Consider the following 27,169-nt stretch of genomic DNA (forward strand, 5'->3'; position numbering starts at 1 on the left):
ACACACATTTATCATCATGGCCGCACAACAAGCCACCAACACGCACCCCGACCCAAATCCAGAGACCCAAGCCACGTATAAACACCGACATTCCGTATACTCGAGTAATAATATTATTCCTTTTTTTTTTTATTGTTGTGTCAAAATAATAAAATTAATGCATGTATACATATCCATGATACATATTTAACCTCACCCCCATGAAATTTGCCACTGGTGCTCCTTTTAGCTATGGATGACTGGGTAAATCAGTGATCCCGATCCTGCAGAACAGCCTGCACTACATCTAATTTGGGTTGCTCAATCTCCAGACCCGACCCATCTAGAATCCGGAGCGGCGTGTGTGTCATCCTCATACCCCCCTCTTGGCTGCTATCTCGGCCATCCTTTCACTTGATATCCATATACGATTTGATGTCGCAGTCTAAATTGTTCTTTCCCCATCTTCCTTGGATTGTGTGACATTACGACCCGATGGCAGCGGATATTTGTGATAGTGTTATGACATGAAATTTTGCAACATGTCTACCCTTCTAGCTTTTTCGGTAGATTATGACAATCAGCGTCATAAGGTGCTTGATAATATAACGTCATCTATTTAAAACCCATAGTCTCGATAATGTTTAACTACTACAATTAGAACGCACGAGTTATCTCCCTTGCACTGGTATTAAACGCATTTATCAAAATATGGTGATAAATGCGATTAAAGTAATCATTTCGTAAGATCTATGGCCGATGCAATGACTTTGTCAGCAAATACAATTTATTATTGAGTCAAACACAGACTGATGTTTTTTTTTTTCAAACTAATGGCAAGTCCATTTTTATACACTGAATTGATGACGTATTTTTCGCTACTTTATGTCCTATGCTCGGCAGACAGGGCCATTGAACAAGAAGGGATCTTTTTCGTGCCTGAACCTACAATGACACGGGTCTGGAACTCTGTTTATACAGTCTCATCCGAAAGGACCGGTCTCCACGTCTTACAATGGGATTCGAAACCGCGACGTCAGGATCAACTCCTTACTTCGCGACTTTAGAGCAGATGCCTAACGACTGCACCACGCGGGTGAAGAAGGTATCATATAAGTTTAAACTTTTTTTGTTGTTTCAGTAGTTCTTGAGAAAAAGGTTTTTAAAACATACCATATTTTTACTATTCATAATTTATCTCCCTTTGAGTGAAGACATTGCACTTCGTTGAAACAAACAGGAATTCCCTTCACTCATGAATGCTTTGTGGCATGTTTGGTTAAAATTGGACAAATGGTTCTGGAGAAGAAGTAGAACACTTGAAAATTTTACAGAGGAACAGACCTACTAAAACAATATGTGGTCAGAAAAGCTGAGACATGAGCTTTCGATCAGCTCAGGTAAACTAAAAAGCTATACTAAATATTTTGTTTGTTTTAAATAATGGTATAAAGTCAAAAAAGAATTTATTGATAGTATAAAAAATTATTTACAAATACCTCAAGAAGTAAGAAAAATCTTTAAATTGTCAGTTAAAATTGTATATAGCTTGTGTAAATAAAAAATTATCAACAATTCTTCATAAAATTTTAACAATATTTCAGTGCATTTCTCCTGAATAAACGGAACACGATACACATAGCTGTTTGCTTAAAAACGCAACTTATTGGATAGTGTGTTATGTTTGATAATACCTTTTTGAGTACGAATGATAATGTCAACGTAGCTAATTAATGTTCTTGCTAAAAAAGGTTTTAAAGTCCAAACTTAAATTGGACATTCACTGATACACACACTCTGGTTACCGTATGTTCCTTCATGGAACCTTCTTAAGATTTCAGCTAAAAACAATAATCTCTCATCTCATTAACTAAAGCAATTTCTTTTTCGATATTTTGTGAAAGAGTCTCACTGTTCTTTATTTAACACACATTTCTACAAAGTTTGAAGCTTCGGAAATTGGATTAAAATTCAGACATCGTAAGCTTATCTGTAATTATATTATACATCATAGCATATAGGAGGGTTGTCCCGTAAAATCGTGGAGAAGTTGTCTAGCGTTCTGAAATTTTCACTAATATTCAGTACATATTTTAGTAAAATACATAGCAAATTTCAGGTAAATATATGCATAAATAAACAAATTATGTGATTTTATGCCATGTATTATATCACCTTACGGCGCATGGATTATAACGTCAAAGTGTCTAAAACAGCATCACGTTTTATCTTTGCTGGAAATTAAGTTGGATGAGTCCGACTTAAATATAGGTATTTCATTGATACACATTCTTAAGTGTCCATAAACAGTCGAAGAACCTATTGGCACTCTTATCGATCTTCTGAAAATTTATCAGTAAGTTACGGACAATATTCCCACCATCATTAAACTAATAGAAAATCTCATATCGGCGGTCTACTGTAACAGCGTCTTTTGCTGTTTCATTATGAGTTTGTCCGTATGTTTTGTACTCCCTAAGGACTCGATCAAAATAGACTTCGCTTTGAAAAGGATGTATTCGCTTTGACAAAAGAATTGACCTATAGGAGAGAACAATTTCCCGGAAAAAGTGACATTCAAAAATTAATCTTTATTTGTTATTTTCTATCGTATATATGTCTAAATTTTTCAAATTTGTATTTTATACCTAATATTTATTATTTAAAACTAGGGATGTCAACGAATAGTCGACTATTCGACTGTCAGTCGAATGGACTGACGATCGAATAATGAAACAACATTCGAATATTAAAAAAATGCAAGAAAAGGGGGTGAAAATGAAATTCTCATCTCAAGTTTGAAAAAGGATCCTTCGTCAAACTATACAGCTGTAAAGTGTACGTCCTCAGACGAATAAGAGCTCAAATACAGTCACGGTATATAAATAATTTTCCACATTGTACATAAAGAAAAACAGTAATTACATACAGTAATTTTTTCTCAATCACTGACTTTGTTTTGTTATTGTACGTGGTAAATTATGCAACGCTATATTGGACTATGAAATTATTTAATTGACTTGTACCAATTATATTTTTAAACTCTACGAATTTCACATGCTTAGGAACACACAGTATTTGCACAGCCGTGAAGTTTTAAAGTTCGATAATTATTGAAACAATAATCTTACATAAAAGACATTTTGATATATAGCTTGGGCAATCATAAATTAAACAAAAAGTATTAAACATTTTCATCGGATATGTTGATAGTGTACCCATTTCCAATTTATTTTAATTAATAAGATTTCAAAAACACTGTGCTATAAAAAAAAAAATAAATGCACCGAATAGTCGACTATCGTTCGAATAATGCAATCGAATGTTCGACTAAGGAAAATTAATATTTTGACATCCCTATTTAAAACTGTACAATAAACCTCCAAAGTTGGCCAAAACACCATTTTGTCCATTAAAGCGTTGATTTTGGCATGTATTTTGGCCTAGAAGTCTTTCAGGGCAGGCCTGTCCCTAAATAAAACTGTGATATTTTGATAGGTTAGGATGTAAAGAATAACTTAAGATATGACTTTTTAGGGGCACCCCTGCCCTAGGGTCGAAATTCACAAAACCTACAAAAAATAAGGAAACCTGATTTTGATAATCCGTTAAAATTTATACCAAACAAATGTATAGTCAGACTAGCTCAGTTGATACATGTGCTAAGTTTTACATTGACGATACTTTTTTTTTAAAAGTCGAGGGTTCGAATCCATCTTGTACCACACTTTTATAGTTTTAATTTTTCGCCTTTTCAAAGACTATTTTATTTTTCTTTATAGACCTGTGCATTTACTTTCAATTATCTATCCTTTATGCATGCCCATTCTTGATATGAGAAATTCTACAGAGATATCAGATCGTAACAATCCAATGTACAATTGTCAGTCAGGCGGAACAATATAAGCACACTTTCTCCGAGGACAAGAAAAGCTCACTTTGTGTTACTCGATACAGGTATTCTTGGCAGCATCGAGCTGCGATGAATTTCATTTGTATATATTCTTTAGAATTTTATCACATTGACTTTGTCTACATATATCGGCAACTGTTTCCTTGGATATTATTTAGGCCTATATAATTTGCACACATTAATTGCATGTTTTATTATATCCACGGATAATTAGCCTGAACATAAAGAATAGAATTTCAGAGACAGAAGACATTACCATTAAGCACAATGAGAAGTAAAGAAAAATATCAATTATTATGTTTGGAGATAACAAACTCAGAAATCTATGAAAGGGTTCAGCTCCCAACTCTCCTCACTGATATAAAGATTTAGGAAAAACAAATTGTTATATGTATTCAGTCTAATGTCATTAATCAGAACGGAAATCGGCAAGCTTTTTGTAGAGAATAAAACCAAGCCCGGTCATATAGGTCAGATCCCTATTTATAATGAAGTGATCCTTTCATTTGTATACTTTAGATATGGTGATACACTGTATTTATATAATCTTTTTTTCTTCTATGGTCATTTCAAGTCTCTAAAGGTGTCATTACAACATCGAATTAAAACGGGACTGCTCTTCGGTGCGCCGTAACGTCATAAAACGTCGCCATTTTTTATATGTCGTGTTTACCACTTTCCCATTTCGAATGTTTGAGAAACTGCCAAAAATTAACCAAATGCCTTATTTTTTTTTTAAAAGACTACAAAATTGATTGTGGAATTGAATTGGGAGAATGTTAATCCGAATCGTATGTATTTAAAAGTTTTATTTTGAATTCAAACTTGTGTATTCTTTAATAAAACCTTGGTTTTTTGGTCCGTGCGCAGAAGGACAATACCCTGTGCACATTTAAGCATTATAAAAAATTATTTTTGCCTAGACTTTATCAAAAATATTATCATGCACTGAATATGATAAATAAACTTTAACTGAAATTTTCAGCTTATTGCGCCCATTACTTTTCGAGAAAAACGCTTTGTCCACGATTTTACGGGACAACCCTCGTACAAAGATTTGGTGGTGAATCTAAGATGAATACTACATAGAGACGTATAGATGTATCAATATACAAATCAAATAAATTACAATTTATATGTCAATGAATTATATCTATTTTTCCAGACAAGGTAGAGTGTTTGCTTCGTGATCGGGAGGTCCGGGTTCGATTCTCGTTCCCGGTGCCGAGTTTAACATAAGACGTAAAAATAGGTAGTGACTGTTCCTTCGCAAAGCGCTTGGCATCAGAAGTGAAAGTCACGGATCTTTCAGATATGACCTTAAAACGTCACGGTAGGCGCTGGCACGTTAAAGAACCTTCACTGCTCAAAGGCCCTGAGTGCCCAGTGTAGGTCTAAATTTGAAGCCCTTCACCTGCATACAGTGACGTCTCCATGAGTGAAAAATTCTCAAGTGGGACGTTAAACAATATACAATAAATCAATCAATCCATTTATGAAAAACCTGATTTTAATTATTAATGCATAAATATATACGTTTTTCTGATAAAAAAGAAAATACATTGTTTAGATACACGTCATCATTTTAAACTTTGTTTTCTTTCAAAAAGTTTATATAATGGAACTTCTTTGTCGCTGCAGTGAAGTCCTCATTATGGAAAGTCTTGGCCGCTGCAATGATGTCGTTTCCTTAAAGAAAATATTTTTTTATGAGGATCTCTCTGTAGAATTCATAAATTTGATTTGAATTTGGCATGAACGTATGTAAAGTAGAGTTAAATATTTTAGCAGTCATCGTGTTTAAGAAGGATATGGAGATAACGAACAGTATTCAATCTCAACGTCCATTAAACAATATACAAAATAAGAGCAGAGCAAACACGGACCTCTGAAACATCAGAGGTGGGATCAGGTGCCATGGAGGAGTGAGTATCCCCTGCATCTCTTTCGATAAACATTTTGAGCCATTTAAGGACACACTAAAAATATGTTAATAACAATTATCACGCACTTAAATATGATAAATAAACATTTACTGATATTTTCAGCTTAGTGCGCCTATTACTTTTCGAGAAAAATGCTTTGTCCACGATTTTACGGGACAACCCTCGTATAATATGATTAAACTGAGACATATTTTTTTAAAGTTAAAATTAATCCGTAAATATATTAAATGAATATCCACCAATAAACATATCACTGTATACCGAGGCATCCGCGCAATACCAGGGGTCTTGAGTTCAATACGTTGCCATTGGGGCAGTGGCTAATTTCATTCAATTGTTTATGGGCTGACTGTAGAAATATATTTCTGGAAAAATATAGTTCAAATTAATTATCTTATCTCTCAGCTAATCAGATGAAAGAGGCTCATTACAATTACAGCTTATTTTGTACTTATAATGCATACGTCAAACATCCAAATAGGCTACGATATCATAGATATTTTTAATGTGCTAGATTTTGAGTGCTCCTAATTTTGTACACAAACAGTAGTCGGCATTATTTTTATTTGAAAAAAGCCCCCCACCTCCCTAAAAAAAATGTGTTTTCTCATTATCTGTACATAAATAATGTGGAAAATGAAGTCTAAAGAGACAAGGTTTCTGATTGAATACCGATGTGATAAATTGAATGAAAAATGTTTCAATGAAATAAAAATATCAATTTAAATGCAATTAGGAAAAATATCGCGTATAAAACTCCACTTGCAAAAGTTATCCTTCATAATCCTAAGACTCAAAAACACTAATAAAGAAACGTTTAAAGTTACACCTTAATTTGGAATAAAATTTAAAATGTTCAAAGTATATATTCAAAACAATAAAGGCAAGTATATAAATCAACACGAGTACAGTAAATAGTGCAAGTCAATTATTACAATTTTGTAGATTTCAACTCGAATTTCTCCTTACGTAGATCTATATGTTATCATTGATATATCTAACAGTTTTGTTTTTTTTTTACAATTTCATTGCACATAACTTGTTTAACGATGTTTAAGGCTTTTTTAACCTTTGGAGTATGATATGCATTTGAGGAAATTTAACCCTCGCCATCACCATACGCGGGCATCAGTGTTTCACAAACATATCTTGTTTGAATCATTGATTTGACTGGCTGGGGTTGTCTTTTAAATCAATAACTCGTTCCGCCAGTCCTTTTAAACAAAAATTTCTCTTTAAAAGAAAAAATTCAAAAATACTTCAAAAGTTTGCTTTTTTTAAGTTTGTTTATTTGGACTGAGTTATTTTGGGAACATTGTGAGCTGTTGAATATTATTATTCACTGAGAGATTTTTTTTTTCTCGGTAAAGACTTCAGTATCGCTATTTCTTTTCTGTATCAACGTGTAAATGCCCATAAATATTTCTATTCGTTTGAACACCATGTAGTATATTTGAAAGAAAAATCACTTACATGTATTTCTACATACGACAGAATGTTACCAATTTAATTTCTTTGACATTAGCTCAGTTGTAGATCTATACGTCAATTCTTATTTTTGGAACATTATGACAAAAGCCTGATTCGAAGAATACTTTTCTATGATTATAAGCTAGTTTGAAAATCAATTATGAAGAAAGTATAACATTAAACCAACCTTACATAATTTCTGAAGATATTGAAATCTTTATATATGTATATATTGTAGATTCAAGCAACGAAGATACAGACGAAGTTGATGGAAGAAGAGGTCTTTACTTTAGATTTCTTTAATATTCAGATATCCCCTTGAAATCTTCAATATGCTTATAGTTGTAATAGATATAAACACTTTTACACATAAAAAATAAAAGTACTGATTATGCTTGATTCTTTTTGCTAATAAATTGTGATACATAAATTAATAATTAATGTTTTGTTTTTCTGTGGTTCTAACATTATTTACCTACTTGTGACCATACAAATTTTAATTTCAGATGGATATTTGAATGTTAAGATATCTGAACTTTTTGGTTTGATCTTCTTAGCCCTTTTGAGAAAGAAATATTATGATGGCGCCAAGCAACTTATAGAGACAGGCTGTGTGCGTTTTTATGTTGTTTATAAATATTGTTTGGACAAGTTTTTGCTTTGATTTTTTAGCTATGGGGAACCGGAGTGAGTTATCTTATCTTGCACCGTCAGAGGTCGCCACAGGAAAATGCGGTCCAACACAAAACAGCTGATAATGGCATCTCTTCATCTTATCAGTATCAGTATTCCTTAAAACCAGAAGTCTCTGTCGAGACTGTAGCTCTACTGGTTTGTACTTATCAAAAACCATTGCACTATTTTATGTATCTTTGTGTAGTCTACTTGTGTGCCAACTATTTTGAAATCAGACCAAAACTGTAGGAGTAGTGTTTTAAAGGAATTTCACAGAGAATTCTAGTTTTAGTAACCATGGCGACACCGTTCACCGAAATCAAAAACCGATGCAATATTCTATGTATCTTAGTGTAGTCTACTTGTGTGCCAAGTTATATTGAAATCAGACAAAAACTGTAGAAGGAGTAGCGTTTTAAAGGAATTTCACAGAAAATTCTATTTTTAGTAACCATGGCAACATCGTTCATTGAAATCAAAAACCGATGCACTATTCTATGTATCTTAGTATAGTCTACTTGAGTACCAAGTTATACTGAAATCAGACAAAAACTGTAGAAGGAGTAGCGTTTTAAAGGAATTTCACAGAAAATTCTATTTTTAGTAACCATGGCAACACCGTTCATCGAAATCAAAAATCGGTGCACTATTCTATGTATCTTAGTGTAGTCTACTTGTGTGCCAAGTTATATTGAAATCAGACAAAAACTTCAGAAGGAGTAGCATTTTTAAGGAATTTCACAGAAAATTCTATTTTTAGTAACCATGGCAACACCATTCATCGAAATCAAAAACCAATGCACTATTCTATGTATCTTAGTGTAGTCTACTTGTGTGCCAAGTAATATTGAAATCAGACTAAAATTGTAGGAGGAGTAGCGTTTTGAAAAATTGTTTACAGACAGACGGACAGACAGACAGACGGACGCCGGACGCATTACTATCGCATAAGCTCTTCTGGTCTCTGACCAGTAGAGCTAAAAACGAACGTGTTTTATATTGACTTAAGTGAAAATTTATAATAGAAAATGATGGCAACATTGCAGAATGTCAGTGCGAGTGTGCAGCTGGTATGGGACCTCTAGCACACTGTAAACATATAAGCACGGCACTGTTTGCATGCCTTTCATTAAAAACACATGGATCTGTGAAAACTGAACAAACATGCACACAAAAGCTGCAAACATTTCATAGAGTCAGGCCACATAGAGGAACCCCAATGAAAGCGAATAACCTGGATATGCCTGGAAGTGATGAAATTTGTAATTTCGCAGATGAATTTGATCATTGGCCAGTCGAGTATAGGAATAATCCAGGATACAAGTCTGACTTCCAGAATGTATGCCTTTAATATCCAGGAGAAAGCAAGACCCCTTTATTTCAAACTTTACCTACAGCAAACATGAGGCGCATTGATGTGGATCATGACTACTTTACTCTTTAAGGAAGCTATGAATATTTAAACAGTGTAAATGTTTCAATAATAACAGAAGAGGCACGAACTCTGAATTTAAATACAGCGAAACAGACTGCATGCAATATGTGAGACACTTGTTACAAAGAACGCAAACTTATTATTGCACCAATTCTCCATGGACAAAAGTTTGAAAAAGTTGCCATAAAAAAATTCCAAGACATTACTGGACATACAGTGTATGACACAGGAATATGTGTAAGCCTTACAAATCCGTATTTGGCCGCTTCACCGGATGGAATCATCAACGAAGACACTGTTGTGGAAGTGAAGTGCCCTTATGTTGCAAGGAACGAACTGATCTCCAGACAGACAGTCCCATACATAGAACAAAATGACGGCAAATTCTCATTGGACAAAAACCATGATTATTACTATCAAGTTCAGGGACAACTTTTTTGTGCAGAGAAAAAAATATGTTACTTTATTGTATATACATTCAATTATATTTTATTTTTCCCCAATTCAAAGAAATGATAATTTTATTTCAGAGATGATAAGAAAACTGAATATTTTCTATGAAAATCATTTTAGGACTGCTGTTCTAGAAAAAATTATTTCAAATCTTATGAAGACTGTCATTGTTCAAAATAAATATGAAAGATTAAGATGCATTCAATTTTTGTTCATTTTCATTGTTACAATGATGCACCAAGTTTGAAAGCCAACTTCAAATATAAAACCCAATATTATATATATGTAATGAAAACAATTTATTTACTTTACTATGCATATGATGGGACAAAACAAGTTTTAAAATTATTAATTTTCTTTTGACACCCCTTGTCCTAGCTCTGTCAGCTCTAGCAAGTACAGCTGGGCTTGTTGGATCTGCCCATTGGAAAAGACTGGGTATTGCTGTTTTCCGTAACCTCTTACTTAAAGGTGTATTTCCTGAAAATAATATTGATATTTTTAAGCAAAAAATAAATATTTCAAAGTTTTTATCCTTTCAGTATCGAAAACATTTAATGATTAATATGAACATGTGTATTTGTAAAAAAAAATATTTATATATACATGTATATACATATAAGTAACTTAAGTAAGTTAGACTGAAGATGCTAATATATCTTTTGTTTGATAATCAGTTTAGAGGATAAGACTAATATGTAATTAGCAAATGCAGTAGAAGGCTTCATTAACAACAGGTGGTCTCATTGAACAGAGAAATTTGACTATGTCAGATGTTTACACAGGGCAGTTATTTTACGTATGTATGGCATGTTCCGATAGTGCAAATCAGCGGGGTGTACTGGCTTGCATTGATGTCAAGAGCTGTTGTTTACGATCATATAATTTAACTATTTTTGGTTCATGAGAAATGAAAAACATAAATAAAAGAATTACGGGAGTTTACTGAAAGAAAATAATAAAACCTCAAAAATGTAATCCGCGAAATCTAACGTTTTATATTTATATTCTATGCTTAGAATTTTATACGATTTCATACCTACATTTTTAACATTTTATCTAAACTAATCTTCTGCATTATAAATTTATGTAAAATAAACTGATTTGTGATAATATTAAGAAATACACAAGATTTTTAAAGAATTTTACCGTGAACAGTCTCTGCTAAATAATCGCTCTCTTTGAAATGCGATCTGCACACAACGGCATAGGCAGAAGGTTCCCAGCTCTGGAAACGTGTTTCCCCTCGTCTAATTGCGTGAATCCATGATTTTCGTCTCGTTTGATCTGATGGGAAAGCATGTCCACCTCTATTACTACAACCAGGTACGCAACAGCAAGTCTCCGGCATGTTTCACGTGTGTATATGACAGCGATTTGTTTATATGTGCTATGAAATCGTAATGATAATGCGCAGCTAGTTCCGAAGGGGACCGCATTTTTCGGCGCCATCTAAGGGAAAGATAACCGGCGCCGGAAAACCATTGTTCAAATCATGAGACCCAGAGGTAGGTTGTGTAATGGGCCATCGAAATTTAACATGCACATAGAAATATCTAAAAAATATATATATATATATATATTCTTGAGAACAGAAAATGTGTTTTGGTTATATTTATTTATAAATATTTAAGTAATACATGACTTTTTCTACGTCAATAGGTCAGCAATATGGTCCTTCGGATTCTTGGATATTTTCATCAATGATGTAGCCATGGTTACTACAATTAAAAATGTTGTCTAATTCTTTAAGGTGTTATATCCCTCTGACAGGAGAGAAAACTTTCTGAAGACTTCTTTTCCTATGTAATATAATGAATTGTCTGGTAAAATTATACAGCCTTTTTTGACGAGGACCATTTTATACCCGATTCAATGAAGTTATATTTATGGTACAGATGTTGATAGATAGTTTCTATTGCCAATATTTTCATTTTTATTTATAATAGTTTACCTTAAACATTAAAACTCAGTTCCTTTAAACTGTGTAAATTTAGATATTTCTTAACGTATAAATCTTTTAATTGTTCCAGAAATTTTAGATGCAGAATTGTTTACAATCATTTGATTAATATTTTGTTACACTCAAATATTTTCAAGGGTGATAATGGAAATTCTTGTTGATGGATACATATTAATAAACAAGCACATAAAACAGTTTAATATTCTGATTTAAAAAGCAACACTTCATTATATTTTCTAACGAGTATTAGATAAGTATGATAGTAAATATTATTTATATATACACCTCATATTTTAAATTTTATTCTGATCCTCCTAATTACTACGTCATTTTGTCCCACACCATGGTTAGACATAATATCAGTTTCTGAAATAGAAAGCAACGTTTAATACTTTAAACTCCATTTGAATCTAATTTCATTGTTATTGATGAAAATCAATGTTTAGATTTTTTTAAAATGGTATAATTAGGAGCAGAGGGATATCTCACCTTTAAAAGCTTCTTTGCCTACATTTTTTTTGCAATACATTGATTGATTGTATGATGTTTAACATCCCTCTCAATAATTTCTCACTCATATGTAGACGTCTTTTGCAATAAATTTTGCAACTTTAGAAAAAAGGATAAAAAGTTTTGTTGTTGCTGTTGCAAAGTATTAAGCCTGCGTGCAACTATTCTCTTCCATTACTATGAGTTCAAGCCAGTAGAGCTAAAGTCTCGTCAGTGACTTCCATTGATACTATAATTAAGTACCCAAGTTGTCATACAACTATTGATAGAAATTAAAATTTTATCTTCAACTGTTTTAAAACTTTTCTGTTTCTATTTGTCATTATTTTGAAAAGTGTCATTATTAACAAACACTTCTAACATGGAGTGGAAGGGTAGAGTAAAACAAATACTAGTTGATCAAATAGGTTCGTATTCCCCATCTTTTGGTTGGGTGTGTAATTCTTCAAGACACAGCAGATAATTGGCAAACCAGTCAACTTGAAAAGGACAAACTGTTAAGAATGAAAACGTAAGTAAAATCGAATTTCCCACTTATCCTTCTTTCGATTGTCTTAATAATTTAGCTGATTTATTGACAAATTTTTCATCATATGCGTGAATATAAGTCGTGATATGTTAACCTATGGTTATGATAGTCGAATGTAGTATATACATTTACATTTTTTTCGTTGATTTAGTATGAAACTTTGTTGACTCTTACAACACCCTGATCATAATAGCCTGAAATGGAAACTTAAAAATTATAACGGAAACTACAAAAATACAACTTTTAAATACAGGTAACTCTCGAAACCTCGAAGTCCGCGGGACCGAGGAAAAACTTCGAGAGATCAAGAGTTCGAGTTTTCAAGAGTCCGGATTTTTCCGAGTTTGTTTGACAGGTTTTAAAATTAGTCATATCGGATGTGTTGATTTTCATGCAGTTCTTACCTTTTGCACGTAGTCTTTACAAAACAACGATATGTTTTCGTATTTTAAGTGAATATTTATTTAACTGAGTAAACGAAAAAATGGACATCGTCAGTTCGTATTCCTGAATTTTTTTTTATCAAACGGATATCATTCTACTCATTCGTTATATGAAAAAGGCATAGACCAGTGTCGCGTGGTACATAGCATTGTGACTTTTCCAAACATGTGCATTGAACGAAATTCTGTATGTATTTGTCCAAAAAAAGTCGTCATATTGACAGCAAGGCTGTTTCTGAATTTTCATATTTCGTTAAACTTTGAAACTGAATCGAAATAAAAATTTAATTCATCAATTCTTTCGTCTCATAATCTGCATACAATTTCTCAGCGACACTACGTTTCTGAATTATCGTAAAAAAAACGATGATAATTATTTTGATAGCATATAGGCACCATAAGATTAGTTATAAATCAATTATAACCTTGCAGAATAAGTGTCACCTGAATAAACATCCCGTTTCAGGAGACCCGCGTCTTCTGCCTGGGGTCATTAAATGTCCAGGTAAAGTTGCTAATTATGTAACTTTGTATACACATAGCCACTTCGAGGTATCAAGGGTGAATTTCAATAGAATATGTACAGCGGGACTGCAATTTTACTTCGAGAGATCAAGGGTTTCGAGAGATCAAGAGTTCGAGAAATCAAGAGTAAATTTGCTTAGTTATATAGGGAAAAAATTCGGGACCGGAGACTCACTTCGAGCGATCAAGAGCTTCGAGAGATCGAAGTTCGAGCCATCAAGAGTTACCTGTATAAGGAATTTTCATGTAAAAACATTATAGATAAAAAAAGTAATAATAATTTCTTTCTCCATTTTCTAAGGCTTTTTAACTTCTTTAATATTTTTCTGTCTTTAAAAGGGAATTTAAAGTCACGATTTGCTCAATGTTATTGTTTTGAATAGTTTGTGCACCCAGCAGGCCTTGCGAATTACAAGTTGTATTCATGAGGCGGATACCAAACATGACAAGAAAAAGGCTAGAAATGATGAGAGGGATGCAGAAGTGCCTGGACATCAAATTAACCACGCTGGAAGACTTTTACTAAATCATGGATACTTGTCAGATGCAATAAAGACACAAAATAGCGTGTACTTAAATGATGAGATAGTCAAGAATGTCATTAACAAGATGTGGTACAATAGCGAAAGTATCTCTTTTCGAAGAGTAAGTAATTTTCACCAAGCTTTATTGCTCTATATGGAAGAATGTATGTTCGCAGCTAGGTTAATAAAGGCCGCCCATAGAAATGCGCCTCATATTATTCTGACAAAGTAAATATTTTTATCAGCATGAGTTGATAAATAGGAATAATTATATTTATACTATACTATTTGCATATTATATATACATGTAGGATCCTTCCCAAGGTCGGCCAAAAGCAACTTCACGTGCATCAGCTTTTTGACATGTGACGTGTTTAAAATTAAAGGAAATGTACATTTTACAAAGATCCTTAAGTATGTTCTTTGAGTTTTTTAAAAGACAATATGAACTCCAAAACTAGAACCGTCCAAAAGGGTCGAAATACCCCACGCTGGGTTTTTCAGGTGCCAAATCAAGAATATTTTATGGAATATTTTATGGATCTAGAGAAGAGAAAAATGATAAAACATTTTCGGTGCAGATATAATTCTCATTATATTCTTTGTGATTGAAATGAAGGTGCAGCCTAATAAAAAAATTGAATACAAGAGATAAACAACAGACAAAATCTATGAACTTTTTCTGTCAGTGACCTCGAACTTGCATTTATAACCTTGGTTGAAAGACATGAATTATGATTTTTTTTTCTGTCAGTTTCCTTGAACTTGCACAAATGACCTTTAGTCAAAGTCATGACACATTCTCAGTCAAAATGGGAACTCACCATGTTTATCCTTAAGAAAGATAAAAACCAGGCACAAATTATGATATTTTTCTTCAAGTATCCTTTCCGAAAAGACCTTGGGTTAATAATGTCTATATTTTCTATTATAAAGCTGTTTAAAAACGAATTGATAGGTCACATATATATATAAATAATGTTACTGAAAAAAGAAATACATAAAGTAATGATTTTTGTTTTGCTTCCAGGGTTTACTTTTTCTGTTCCTCACCCTGTTTCATTTTGTGTTGTTGCCAGTGTTGATGATCACGATGGAAAACAGGCCTTTGCAGTGGTACAATTGCATAAAATTGCTTTAATTTTATTTTCTATTCAATTTGTTATTATGGTCATGCCATTTGTTTTGAGACGTCAACTTGGAGCTTTTGGATCCAACCCGTCTGAATTAATTTACTTTGATCAGTTAAGATTATACTCAGTATATTTCTTTTCAACACTACACTGTACATATACATGAACTTTGTGAAAAGTGCTGTGAACCTTTATATATTTTAATTTTTTATTGCTATAATTGCACTTTAGCTGTTTCCGAGCTTATCTTTTTGAGTACAAGCTCATAGGTTAAGAGTGAGAACAAAATCTGGTACCTAAAACAAAAAAATTACTAACCCAGCTTAGGAGTAACAACGAATCAATCGAAATTTAAAGTTTTTATGTAGAATGCACCTTAACTTAGTCTGTGACAAAAGCTCCAATTCATCATCAGCCTGGTCGCTTCAATTAGCGTTTTGTGTTCTTTGCTTCTTTTCTGTTTTTATTTCAGGAAAAACATGCTTTTAACAAGTAACTATTTTCATGTTCTTTCATTGAGAAAAATCTAAATTATGATCAGAACCAGTCGCAAAATTATTTTTTGCGACATTTTCTCTCTTTTTCTAACACAGACCTTCACGCCGGCATATTTATCATGAAACACTAAGGCGCTTCATGAAATATGCCGACCTAAAGCGTCATAGTTTCATGTCATCATGAATCTTCAAAAATGAATTCCTAAATTGTACAAAATGTAACTTGATCAGCATCTAACTGCGTACAAACTGCGTCAACTTTAACGATACGTCTAATGACGTCACGTTGACAATGCCATCAGTGAATCGTTTATATCTTGCTGTGTGAACTTCAACTAACGAGAAAACTGCAAGTAGTAAATATTTAGTTTTGAGTATAAAAGTTTAAATTAGCAAATATTTTTATTTTGAAAGAAGATGGGTGTATTTGGCTATTAATCAGCAGGAATCGTTTGTACGAATCATTAATGGTTTAAATGTCCAAGATTTGGTTGGGTGAACAAAGTTGGTCATAGTTTACAAACACAGCCATAGGATTTTTCTATCTATTATTTTGAAATACCTTGTCAGATTGTAACGTTTATTATCAATTTTTCCTAAGAGTTACAATAACAAAGTAATGATTCAAAACAAAAAAAAAATAAACATAAGATTAAAGGCATAGATGATAAGTGTACTTGTACATCAAAGAATATATAGAAGATTGGAATTGATTTCGCTCTAGAACCAAACTGAAGCAGAACATATTTAATTCAAAATTTTAATACATCAGTACATGAAATGAAACTGACAAAATAATTGATTGTTTGCATTTTAAATGGAAAAAAATTAACGCCCCATGCGAGGCTCAAACCAAAACTTTTCACGTCTAGTGCACTGGAAGGTAGCCCATATTACTGAGCTATCAACGCTACACAAACAGTACGTTTTTAACAGGACAAAGAAGCATCACATATACACAGTTGGATTTTTTTGAAAAAAGTTCATTTTTTTATGGTCTCTTGGTCTTCTCTCCATTTTTTACAAATGTATATTCATTTCTTTGAATTAAAATGCAACCATTCCTCACGATAAATTAAAGTCCAGGTTTTTTGATATCATTTACAGCTGCTTTTTCATTAAAAAAATGAGCTCGTAAATTCACTTACCTCGTCATTGGTCATTCGCAAAATTATTTTAATAAAACACATTCTGATTGCACACACATGTACTCTGAAGTTTACTTCAAAAAGATGCTTGACTTTCTGATTGACAGTATCTATGTGGTTTTTGGAGACCAGCTCTCCCAACAGTCTATTGGAATTCCAATGGGTACTAATTGCGCCCTGTTACTAGCAGACTTATTTTTGTATTCATATGAAGCAGAATTTGTGCAAAATCTTATGCGTGAAAAGAAGAAAACAGTTGTTTTGGCCTTCAACTTGACATTTAAATTTATCGACGACGTATTGTCAATTAACAATGGAAATTTCCATTCCTATATCGATACGATATATCCTGGCGAGCTTGAGATAAAAGATACCATCGAGTCTGACACATCTGTTTCATACTTGGATATTTTACTTTAAAGAAGACAATAATTCTAATCTAACAACCAAGCTCTTTGATAAAGGTTATAACTTTAACTTTCTATCGTCAACTTCTCTTACCTATGCAACAATATACCTTCATCATCTGCATACGGGGTTTACATATCTCATTTGATTCGATACGCTAGAGCATGCTCTACGTATGAACAATTTCTAAAAACGAGGTAAATTATTGACAAACAAGTTGATGAAACAAGACTATCAGCAGTTTTGTTTAAAGTCGTCATTTCGTAAGTTCAGTGGTCGATACCATGACCTTGTCAGCAAATACAATTTATCATTGAGTCAAATGCTGGCTGACATTTTTCATACTAATTGTTAGTCCATTATATATACACTGAATTGACGACGGATTTTTCTGTTTTTTCCCGATCATGACAAGGAGCACACGGGTGTGACCGGTCAGCAGGGGATGCTCACTCCTCCATGGCACTTGATTCCACCTCTAATGTCTTGGAGGTCCGTGTTTGCTCTACTCCTATTTTGTATTGTTTTATGGACTTTTGATCTTGATTACTGTTCGTTATTTCCATATCCTTTACACATATAACATTTCAAATTCATGGAGAGAAAACCTAGGAAATTAGAAAAACGTGTTTAAAAACGTACCATTTTGTATGAAATGTCTGATCTAGCCAATTTTCAAGTTATTAGCTCTACTGGTCAGAGACCAGAAGAGCTTATGCGATAGTAATGCGTCCGGCGTCCGTCCGTCTGTCTGTCTGTAAACAATTTTTCAAAATGCTACTCCTTCTGCAGTTTTGGTCCGATTTCAATATAACTTAGCACACAAGTAGACTACACTAAGATACATAATTCTGTGCATCGGTATTTGATTTCGATGAACGATGTTGCCATGGTAACTAAAATTAGAAATTTCTTTGAAAAACATTCAAAATGCTACTCCTCCTACAGTTTTGGTCCGATTTCAATAAAACTTGGCACACAAGTAGACTACATTAAGATACATAATTCTATGCATCGGTTTTAGATTTCGTTGAACGGTGTTGCCGTGGTAACTAAAAATAGAAATTTCTGTGAAATTGTTTCAAAATGCTACTCCTCCTACAGATTTGGTCCGATTTCAATATAACTTGGCACACAAGTCGACTACACTAAGATACATAATTCTGTGCATCGTTTTTTGCTTTCGATGAACGGTGTTGACATGGTTACTAAAAATATAAATTTCTGTGAAATTCTTTCAAAATGCTACGTCTCCTACAGTTTTGGTCCGATTTCAATATAACTTGGCACACAGTAGACTATAATAAGACACAAAATTCTGTGCATCGGTTTTTATTTTGATGAGCGGCAAGGATCATTTTTCTATTTATTGCTATTTTAAAGTCTCAAGTCCCAACTGCTACTTTTCTCTGCCTTTGTTTTAAGTATAAACCAGTAGAGCTACAGTCTCGACAGAGACTTCTGGTTTTTTAGCAAATCAATATTCACTTTCGGGAAAATATTTTCCTTTCCTATTGCAGAGAAACCTATTAAATAAAAAAAAATGTTAAAATTTCATGTGACATGTCGAAATTTTTTTTAATTTTCAATTACGCCCATATTCCTGCCAAATGCACATTATCAGCGCTTTAATTTTTTTTATCCTATGATTGCGTTCTCCGTTTACAAAGCATACTATATGTCATTTTTTAAAAATGATTTTTGCCTTTTGTCATGATTACTATCTGGTACAGCTTTCCAGCTTTAAAATTTCAAGGTCTTAATTATAATAATCAGAAATTATGGAAATATTAAATTTAATTACGACTTTTAATTTCCAGGTTATACAGACAATACAAAATCCCTGCTATGAAGGTTCTACTTAATGCTGTATGTATTTTTAAATAGTTTAATTTTCAATGTATTAAATAATGTAAAATTGCTTTTAAAATATTTTACAAAGAGTAATCTCCTTATCTTACTCGGAAAACAGTGTTTGCTTGCACCCCCTTTCGGTTTCAGAATAATGTGGTCCTCCACCTCATGTACATTAATCATTTTGACATCGGATTGCTATGTTTACCTGATTTAATACAGGGCTCATGCACCTTTTCCAACTATTCTAGATCTGTTTCCAGGGCCCCACTGTTCATAATCTGTACAGCTTAAACAACTTAAATACTCCAATATGGTTGTCTAAATTAATTGAACTTCCATTTTGAAAGTATGAATGTTGCTAAAAACCATTTTAAAAGCGTAAGCAAAAAAAAAATAAAAAAAAAAAGAAATCATTTCTAATGATTGTCAAAGAAACTGAATTTTATCATCGTTGAAATACAATTGAAAATTTTAGCTTTAATTTGCCTAAATGACTTAAGACATTAATATGAATATTCAAAATGTGCATATGAATAATACACAATTGCACGTAAGTTTCTTTTAGTTAGACTGTAAAATGATACATGAGAAGTATCAGTATTCGCTATTTTCCCCCTTTTGATTTATTTTTTAATCTAAACCATGTGCAATTTTCTTGGATATGATTACAGTTGACTTACAATTACACAATCATTTGTAAATATTTTTAGCAGCAAATGTTAATTTGTCTGTATAATATCTTCCATAACAGTTTGGCTGGTTGACTGTTTTAACAGCATTTACCTACATGTTACTATTTGGTTTTACCGACGGAATCACAACATGTGATTGGTTTTTGATTGGATGGATGGCAAGTTTTTTCCTTGACGAATCAAAACAGGTAAAATAATTTTAAGTACTCTCTAATATGAACATGATGAACCTCAAACAAATAATGACCACAAAATTTTGTTGGCATTTGTAGATAAACATCTATAACATTTCACATTCGCGATCAATTTCATTGAAAAAAGACCAAAAATTAAATTTATTGATTTCAATTACTGTCCATCTTCCTTTCTGTCTTTTCAAACATGATGGAATTTCCGTCTCCACCTAATGAGCGGATTGTTTTTAAAAATGGAATTGGTTTCACAAACTTTTTCAATTTCCCGTAAACTAAATATTAATTTGTTTAAATATAAACTGCACATTATTTATCTTTTTTACATGCTTTTTGGATTTTTTTTTTAAAGAATCACTGTCTAGTTAATATAGTATGCCAAGGCATCAACGATAGGGGAAACATGAAATAATTTGCATAAATTATTTAATGTCTTCCACTATCGTTGATGTCCCTGGCATACTGTACTAACTATACAGTGATTCTTTATGTTTCCATTTCATTGTTAAATCAAATTTTCTATTGGTGAATACATAACTATACTAGCGATCAAGTGTGTTGGCCAGGGAATCCACCTGACAATTGTATTCACCGATAGTACAAAAAAAAAATTTATCAAGCGTAAAATTCCTGTAGTATACGTATAGTAACCCATAATGCAATTCTCATTCATCTGATTTGTCAGTTAAAGTTAATCTGACGCCCAAAAAATATAGTCCCGGTTCCCATGTAATATTTGTCAAAAAAGAAAATTTAATTCTGGACAGCAGAAAATTGTATCATAGAGAATTCTTATAATTTAAACTTGATTGAATTCAAGAGAGATCGATTAAGTACATATCTACAGAATGATATTATAGGGTTGTGAGAACTATATCGCAACATAATAGCTTTTCTGTTTACCGTGTCTCCAAGTGCTAGTCATTTCCTGGCCACATTTCCGTGAATGATTTACCCTATCTCGTTGAAGTCTGGCTAACTCTCGCCAGAGCCACTGTCAGAGCTACTCTGAATTCATCGGGTTTTATAATTTGCAGAACACAGAAAAATTAAAGGTTCCGAACACATTAGTAGGAGTGCATATGATTTAAAATTTCTCGAGAGGGAGGTTAAGCAGTATATAATCAATTAATCAATGTATGCTTTTTACCTTCACATACATTTAGCAAATACATCTGTTAACTGTCCATAGCAATTTATCAGATAAATCTTAAACAGCAATAGAGACAAACATGTAAGTATATATTTTGCAGATTGCTATCTCATTACGACGAAAAAGATTTAAGGAATATGTGAATGACTGGTGGAATCGATTGGACTGGATGTCAATGGGAGCATATCTTGGCGGAATGCTGCTTAAACTTGGCGAAGGGGAAGTATTTCGTACCGCATCAAAGACATTTTTTGTTTTGACATTTATCCTGATGTGTATCAGATCTCTTAACATGCTGATGATATCGGAAATAATTGGAGCCAAGCTTGTGATGATTAAGAAAATGGTATACCACAAATACGAGGGGTGATCAAAAGTTCGCGAACTATCTCTATATCTACAAAACCACAATTCAGATTAGAATGAAATTCGGTACACACGTAGCCAAACACAAGGTCTATAAATAGCATATACTGAATAAAGTTTTTCTCCTTGTTTGTGACGTCATAATGTGAATATGACGTCACTATGTAGGTCACTTGTAACGAAAAATGGTTGTCTCAGTCGAACTCGTTCAACAAATCACTGTACAATTTATTGTATATCTTAGAAATCCCTCTGCAGTATCACATAATAATTTGTACATAGTTTATTAAGATAAACGAGTTCCTATAAATTAAATTAATGATTGGGTTGATCCTTTTAGTGAAGGAAGGCAGATGGTTAAAAATGATACTTGTCATCTTGCCCAGTGAAAGCAAGTTTGAAAAGATATGTGTTTTTAATTAAGCAATTTGCAATCAAAGACCTCCAATTTACACTTTGAAAAAATAGTTAAATATTTGAACTATAATATAATTATTAAATACCTAAGATATCGTTTACTATAGATTTTAAACATATTAGATATGATAAAAAGGAGGCACCCATTTTCTATCCTTGAATAAAGGTCTCTCCCGAGACAGAAGATTTGTGTTTTAATGGTCGGCATGCTTATTTTTGGAAAGGATATTCTTATCCATCCATTCTCTTGCCGAGATTTGACCATTTCTGACAAACGAACTGTTCTTGTTATAAAAATTAACTCACATAGAAAGAAATATAAAACTCAGAAAAATCTTTCAACTTTTGTGACAGAACGCTACATAGGGGGTCACGTGACCGCAACTATCACGTGATTCGCGCATGCGCAGAACGGTGGTTGAGGTGCATTAAAATCGGAGAGGATTAATTTAAAATATAATCAACATTGAAACCAAATATTGTTTCTTTTATGGAAGTTATTCATTTAGTTCGCGAACTTTTTGATCACCCCTCGTACACAGTTAATTACACTGACAGATACACAATTAATAACACTGACAAATACACAATTATTTTTACTAACAAATACACAATTAATTACACTGACAGATCCACAATTTATTGCTCTGACAAATACACAATTAATTACACTGACTTTCTATCTTGTAACTTTGCAGTTGGTTATTAACAAAACAAAATACAGCGAAGTAGAGTCTAAGAATATCAAGAGAAATCAACTTTGCGGATTATTTTCTTTTTTTATACCTTTCCAACCATAATCAAATAAGAACTCTTCTTAAAAGAATAAAAATGGTCATTTATGTAAAGTGCAAAAAATGACAGTGAATCAAAAGCACAATAAATTAACATGTCCAAACTTAAGTAACTAAAAGCAACTAAAGTTATATACATCACCATCAAAGAGATAAGTAAAGTCAAGTTTGTATCGTCTTGTATGTGGGTTTTTTTTTCTCATTCTCATTAGTTTAAATATATATCGTCAAGGTATATTTATTGTTACATTTTAAATAAGGGGTGTTACGAAAGTTCATTTCAAAAAGTAGTACTTGACCAGGGACGTAGCAACAGGGGGGGCCAGGGGGGGGGGCGGCCCCCCCCCCCCCCACTTTTTTTGCCAACGATACTTTTACTATTGAAAATGTACATTGAAAGGCAGGTTGGCCCCCCCACTTTATACTAAAGTAAAGTAATGGGAAGGAAATGTAGTATTGTAAGCTTAAAAAATGGATATTGAAAGGGACTGGTAGTGAAAAAAATTTGTCTGCTCCTAGGTATTGTGTGTCGTGCGTCGTGTGTTAACATTTGAACATTTTCAGCTTCTTCTCTGAAACCGCTGCACCAATTTCAACCAAATTTGGCATAAAGCATCTATGGGTGAAGGGGAACAAAAATTATGAATTTCATGGTCCCTGCCCCACTGGGGCCTGAGGAGTAGGGCAAAACCACTAAAATTAATGCAATCTTAAAAATCTTCTTCTTTACTCCTGGACATCAAGCAGTCAAACTGTATGCGTGATTGTAATCAGCATTGATTCCTCTACCAAAATTGTGAAATTTATGGCCCTGGGGTCAGGGGTTCTGGTGTTAGGGCGGGGCTAAATAAGTATATAGTGAAAATGCATTATTTCTTTGAAAATCTTCTTCTCTGCTCCTGGGTATGAAATAAACCAACTAAGTACATAGTTATGATGAGCAAGAGTGCCTCTACCAAAATTGTGAATTTTATGGCCCCAGGGTCAGGGGTTCTGATGTTAGGGCGGGGCTCTATTGATTATATAGTGAAAATGCATGAATTCTTTGAAGATCTTCTTCTCTGCTCCTAGGTATTAAATAAACTAAGTGCATAGTTATGATAAGCAAGGGTGCCTCTACTACAATTGTGAATTTTATGGCCCCAGGTTCAGGGGTTATGGTGTTAGGGTGGGGCTCTATTTTGAATATATAGTGAAAATACATGAATTCTTTGAAAATCTTTTTCTCTGCTCCTAGGTTTTAAATAAACTGACTAGGTGCATAGTGATGATGAGCAAGAGAGCCTCTACTAAAATTGTGCATTTTATGGCCCCAGGGTCAGGGGTTCTGGTGTTAGGGCGGGGCTCTGTTGATTATTTTCTAGTGAAAAAACATGAATTCTTTGAAATTTTTTTTCTCTGCTCCTACGTATTAAATAAACTAAGTACATAGTTATGATGAGCAAGAATGCCTGTTCCAAATTTGTGAATTTTATGGCCGGAGGGTCCTGGGTTTTGGTGTTAGGGCGGGGCTCTATTGATTGTATAGTGAAAATACATTAAATCTTTGAAAATTTTCTTCCCTGCTCCTGGGTATTAAGCAGATGAACTGCCTATATAGTTATGATGAGCAAGGTTCCTAATCTTCCGTAATTGTGAATTTCAAGGCCCCAGGGTCAGGGGTACCATAGAGGGAGGGGGGCTGTACTTATATACTGAAAATGAATGAATTGCTTGAAATCTGCTCTTTGGTATTAATCAAATATTTTTGAAAAGCAGGGATGCCTTTTCAAGAATTGTGCAATGTGTGGATCTAGGCCTAAGGGTCAGGGTTCATGTGTTGAAATGCATTTTTTGTTCCTCTACCCTGCCTATGGGTATTAAGTAACCAAACTAAGCAACTGCTAAGTGTATAGTTATGATGATCAATGGTGCCTCTTTCAAAATTGTGAATGCCATGGCATCTGGCTTAAAACGTGTATCAAGTTCAATCACTGGAAAGTTGTTGCATAATGCTCAGGTGACCTATAAGGCCCTTGGGCCTCTTGTTTTCGTTATAGTATTTAATCTGTACCGTGTTTTTTTTCTTCAGTTCATGGACACATTTGCTTTCTTGACAATTATGACGGTGGTAAGTGGTTGCTACAGCGTGTCTTACTACGCCATTCTTTTTACGGACAACTCTGATTTGAACTTTACCGAAGTTGAAAGAATTATCCGGAATGGGTTTTGGATTTTATTTGGGGAGTTGTCCCTTGAATATGATAGATGTAAGACTTTTATTATTGTATATAGTATTATAAACAAATTGTATGCATGAATCTTCCTCTTATTTTTTAGTATATTCTTATGCGCAAGAGTTTGACCATGCTACAACGAAAAATAGTGGGATGAAGAAGGGGGTGGGGGCAAACGATCTTTATATAAAAAGATCCATATCTAAATGACAGCCAAATGCTAAAAACATATGGAGCGGTCAGTCTACCCCCCCCCTCCCCCTCATTCTCCGTACTTTACGTAATGTGTAAACATAACTGCGTGATCTCGCATTAAAACACCAATATTTTTCTACAGTTATAAAAGAATGCTTTTCTTTTTACTTCTGTTTATTGTTTATAGTGTTCGATTATTTATCTTTCACATTGCTAATAACAATTGAAATAATTTAATTAACGCTAAATAAATTATTTAAACCTTTGTAAAAAATTGGTTCTGTGACCAACATGAGGGATAGTGACGCAACGATAAGAATAATAATTTGAGAATAAATGTTTTTGTTGTATTTTGTAAATTCCACAATCTGCAATGCACATATACATGTAATATCTATCTATCTATTATTCAGTATTTTTTCTCATTTATTCCATGATCTCTTCTTGTCTCTTACTTGATCTCACGATCAAGGATATAAGATAGACTTGTGTTACTAATTAAAGATTCTAAAATGCATATCAATTCTAAAAAAAGAAAAATCTGTAACAAATACAATAATGCTAATTCATAGTCTGACCTAATGTTCTGAAAGAAAAAAAACTTTATGTATACTGTAATAACCGCAAGACCTAATAATGCCATGAAAAAAAGATTTATTTTATACACTGCAATAAAACATATTTGATATAGGGGGTTGACTCTAGAGTAGGATATAAATTCCAGTGGAAAGTCTGCTCTGCTCAAGTGCAGAATCACACCCATTCCTCTTTCCCGGAGAAATCTTACTCTAGCGTATCCGGGGTAAATTCATATTATCATGAAAATCCTTCTCAAAAACACTGCATACATTATTAAAAACAAACATACAATTATTGACAATTGATGATGTCAACCCGTAACCAAACGGACCTGGCCATGGTCAGGAATTGGTAGACCGAGGCCGAAGGCCGAGGTTAACCAATAACTGACCAAGTCCGTATAGTCACGAGTAGTCCGAATTCAAAAGTCAATAGCCCTTTTATTAAATGATCAGGAATTTTAAAACACTTGAGAAACTTTAGTTACTGTCTACATCAAACATAAACACTCATTATATACAGTAATGCATAGTGTAACAACACGTTAAATTTATATTTAAACAGGTTAACAAGTACTTGAAAAAGAAAAAAAAATAATATTATTAAACAATACTCAACCATTTACTAATAAGTATTTAAATATCCTCATATTGGCGTCTGCTGTCTTTATATTCACAACGACACATGTTTTAGAACAGACAATTTGATGAGTTGAAAATACTATACAGAAATCTATGACTGGTCAAGAAGGAAAACCCGAATAAACCTCCCGATTCTTTCTTTGAGGTGAACTCACTCTAAGGTACATCTCAGGAAAGACCGTCTAGACCATTCAGAAATCATCAAAATTCCTGATTTTCTAATAATCATGTAAATAAACCTTATATTTTTGTTAGACAGGCATGAAGTATTTCACATTTAAGAGTCTCCTACATTTACTGATGCTTTACATCACAGCAGATGAACATTCGATGACCTTAACAATATCACTTTTTTTCATTTTAGCCACACATTTGAGAAGGTTCATGAAAAAAGCAAGTTTTATTGGTCGCAACTGCAAACAGATTTTCTGGAAGAATACAGTGTGAAGAGCATTTTCCCAGTTCACTTCCAACTTGTAGCTTTATCCGTTTGTTTGGTCCATTTCATTTTTTGGTG

General features: G+C 33.2%; 1 protein-coding gene across 1 annotated transcript; it reads left to right on the forward strand.

The window, feature by feature from the left end:
• Positions 1-7,543: 7,543 nt before the first annotated feature.
• Positions 7,544-27,149, forward strand: LOC134232612 (transient receptor potential cation channel subfamily M member 2-like). Its single transcript, XM_062714610.1, has 10 exons — positions 7,544-7,588; positions 7,815-7,921; positions 12,752-12,855; positions 14,225-14,486; positions 15,396-15,481; positions 19,372-19,420; positions 20,160-20,288; positions 21,545-21,790; positions 25,093-25,270; positions 27,017-27,149. The coding sequence occupies exons 3-10, from the start codon at positions 12,848-12,850 to the stop codon at positions 27,097-27,099; spliced, it is 1,041 nt and encodes a 346-aa protein (XP_062570594.1). The 5' UTR covers positions 7,544-7,588; positions 7,815-7,921; positions 12,752-12,847; the 3' UTR covers positions 27,100-27,149.
• The last annotated feature ends 20 nt before the right edge of the window (positions 27,150-27,169 follow it).

The sequence above is a fragment of the Saccostrea cucullata genome, unplaced genomic scaffold, assembly GCF_032062105.1.
Source record: "Saccostrea cucullata isolate Sc308-1 unplaced genomic scaffold, CSIRO_AGI_Scuc_v1 ctg7942, whole genome shotgun sequence".
Taxonomy (NCBI): domain Eukaryota; kingdom Metazoa; phylum Mollusca; class Bivalvia; order Ostreida; family Ostreidae; genus Saccostrea; species Saccostrea cuccullata.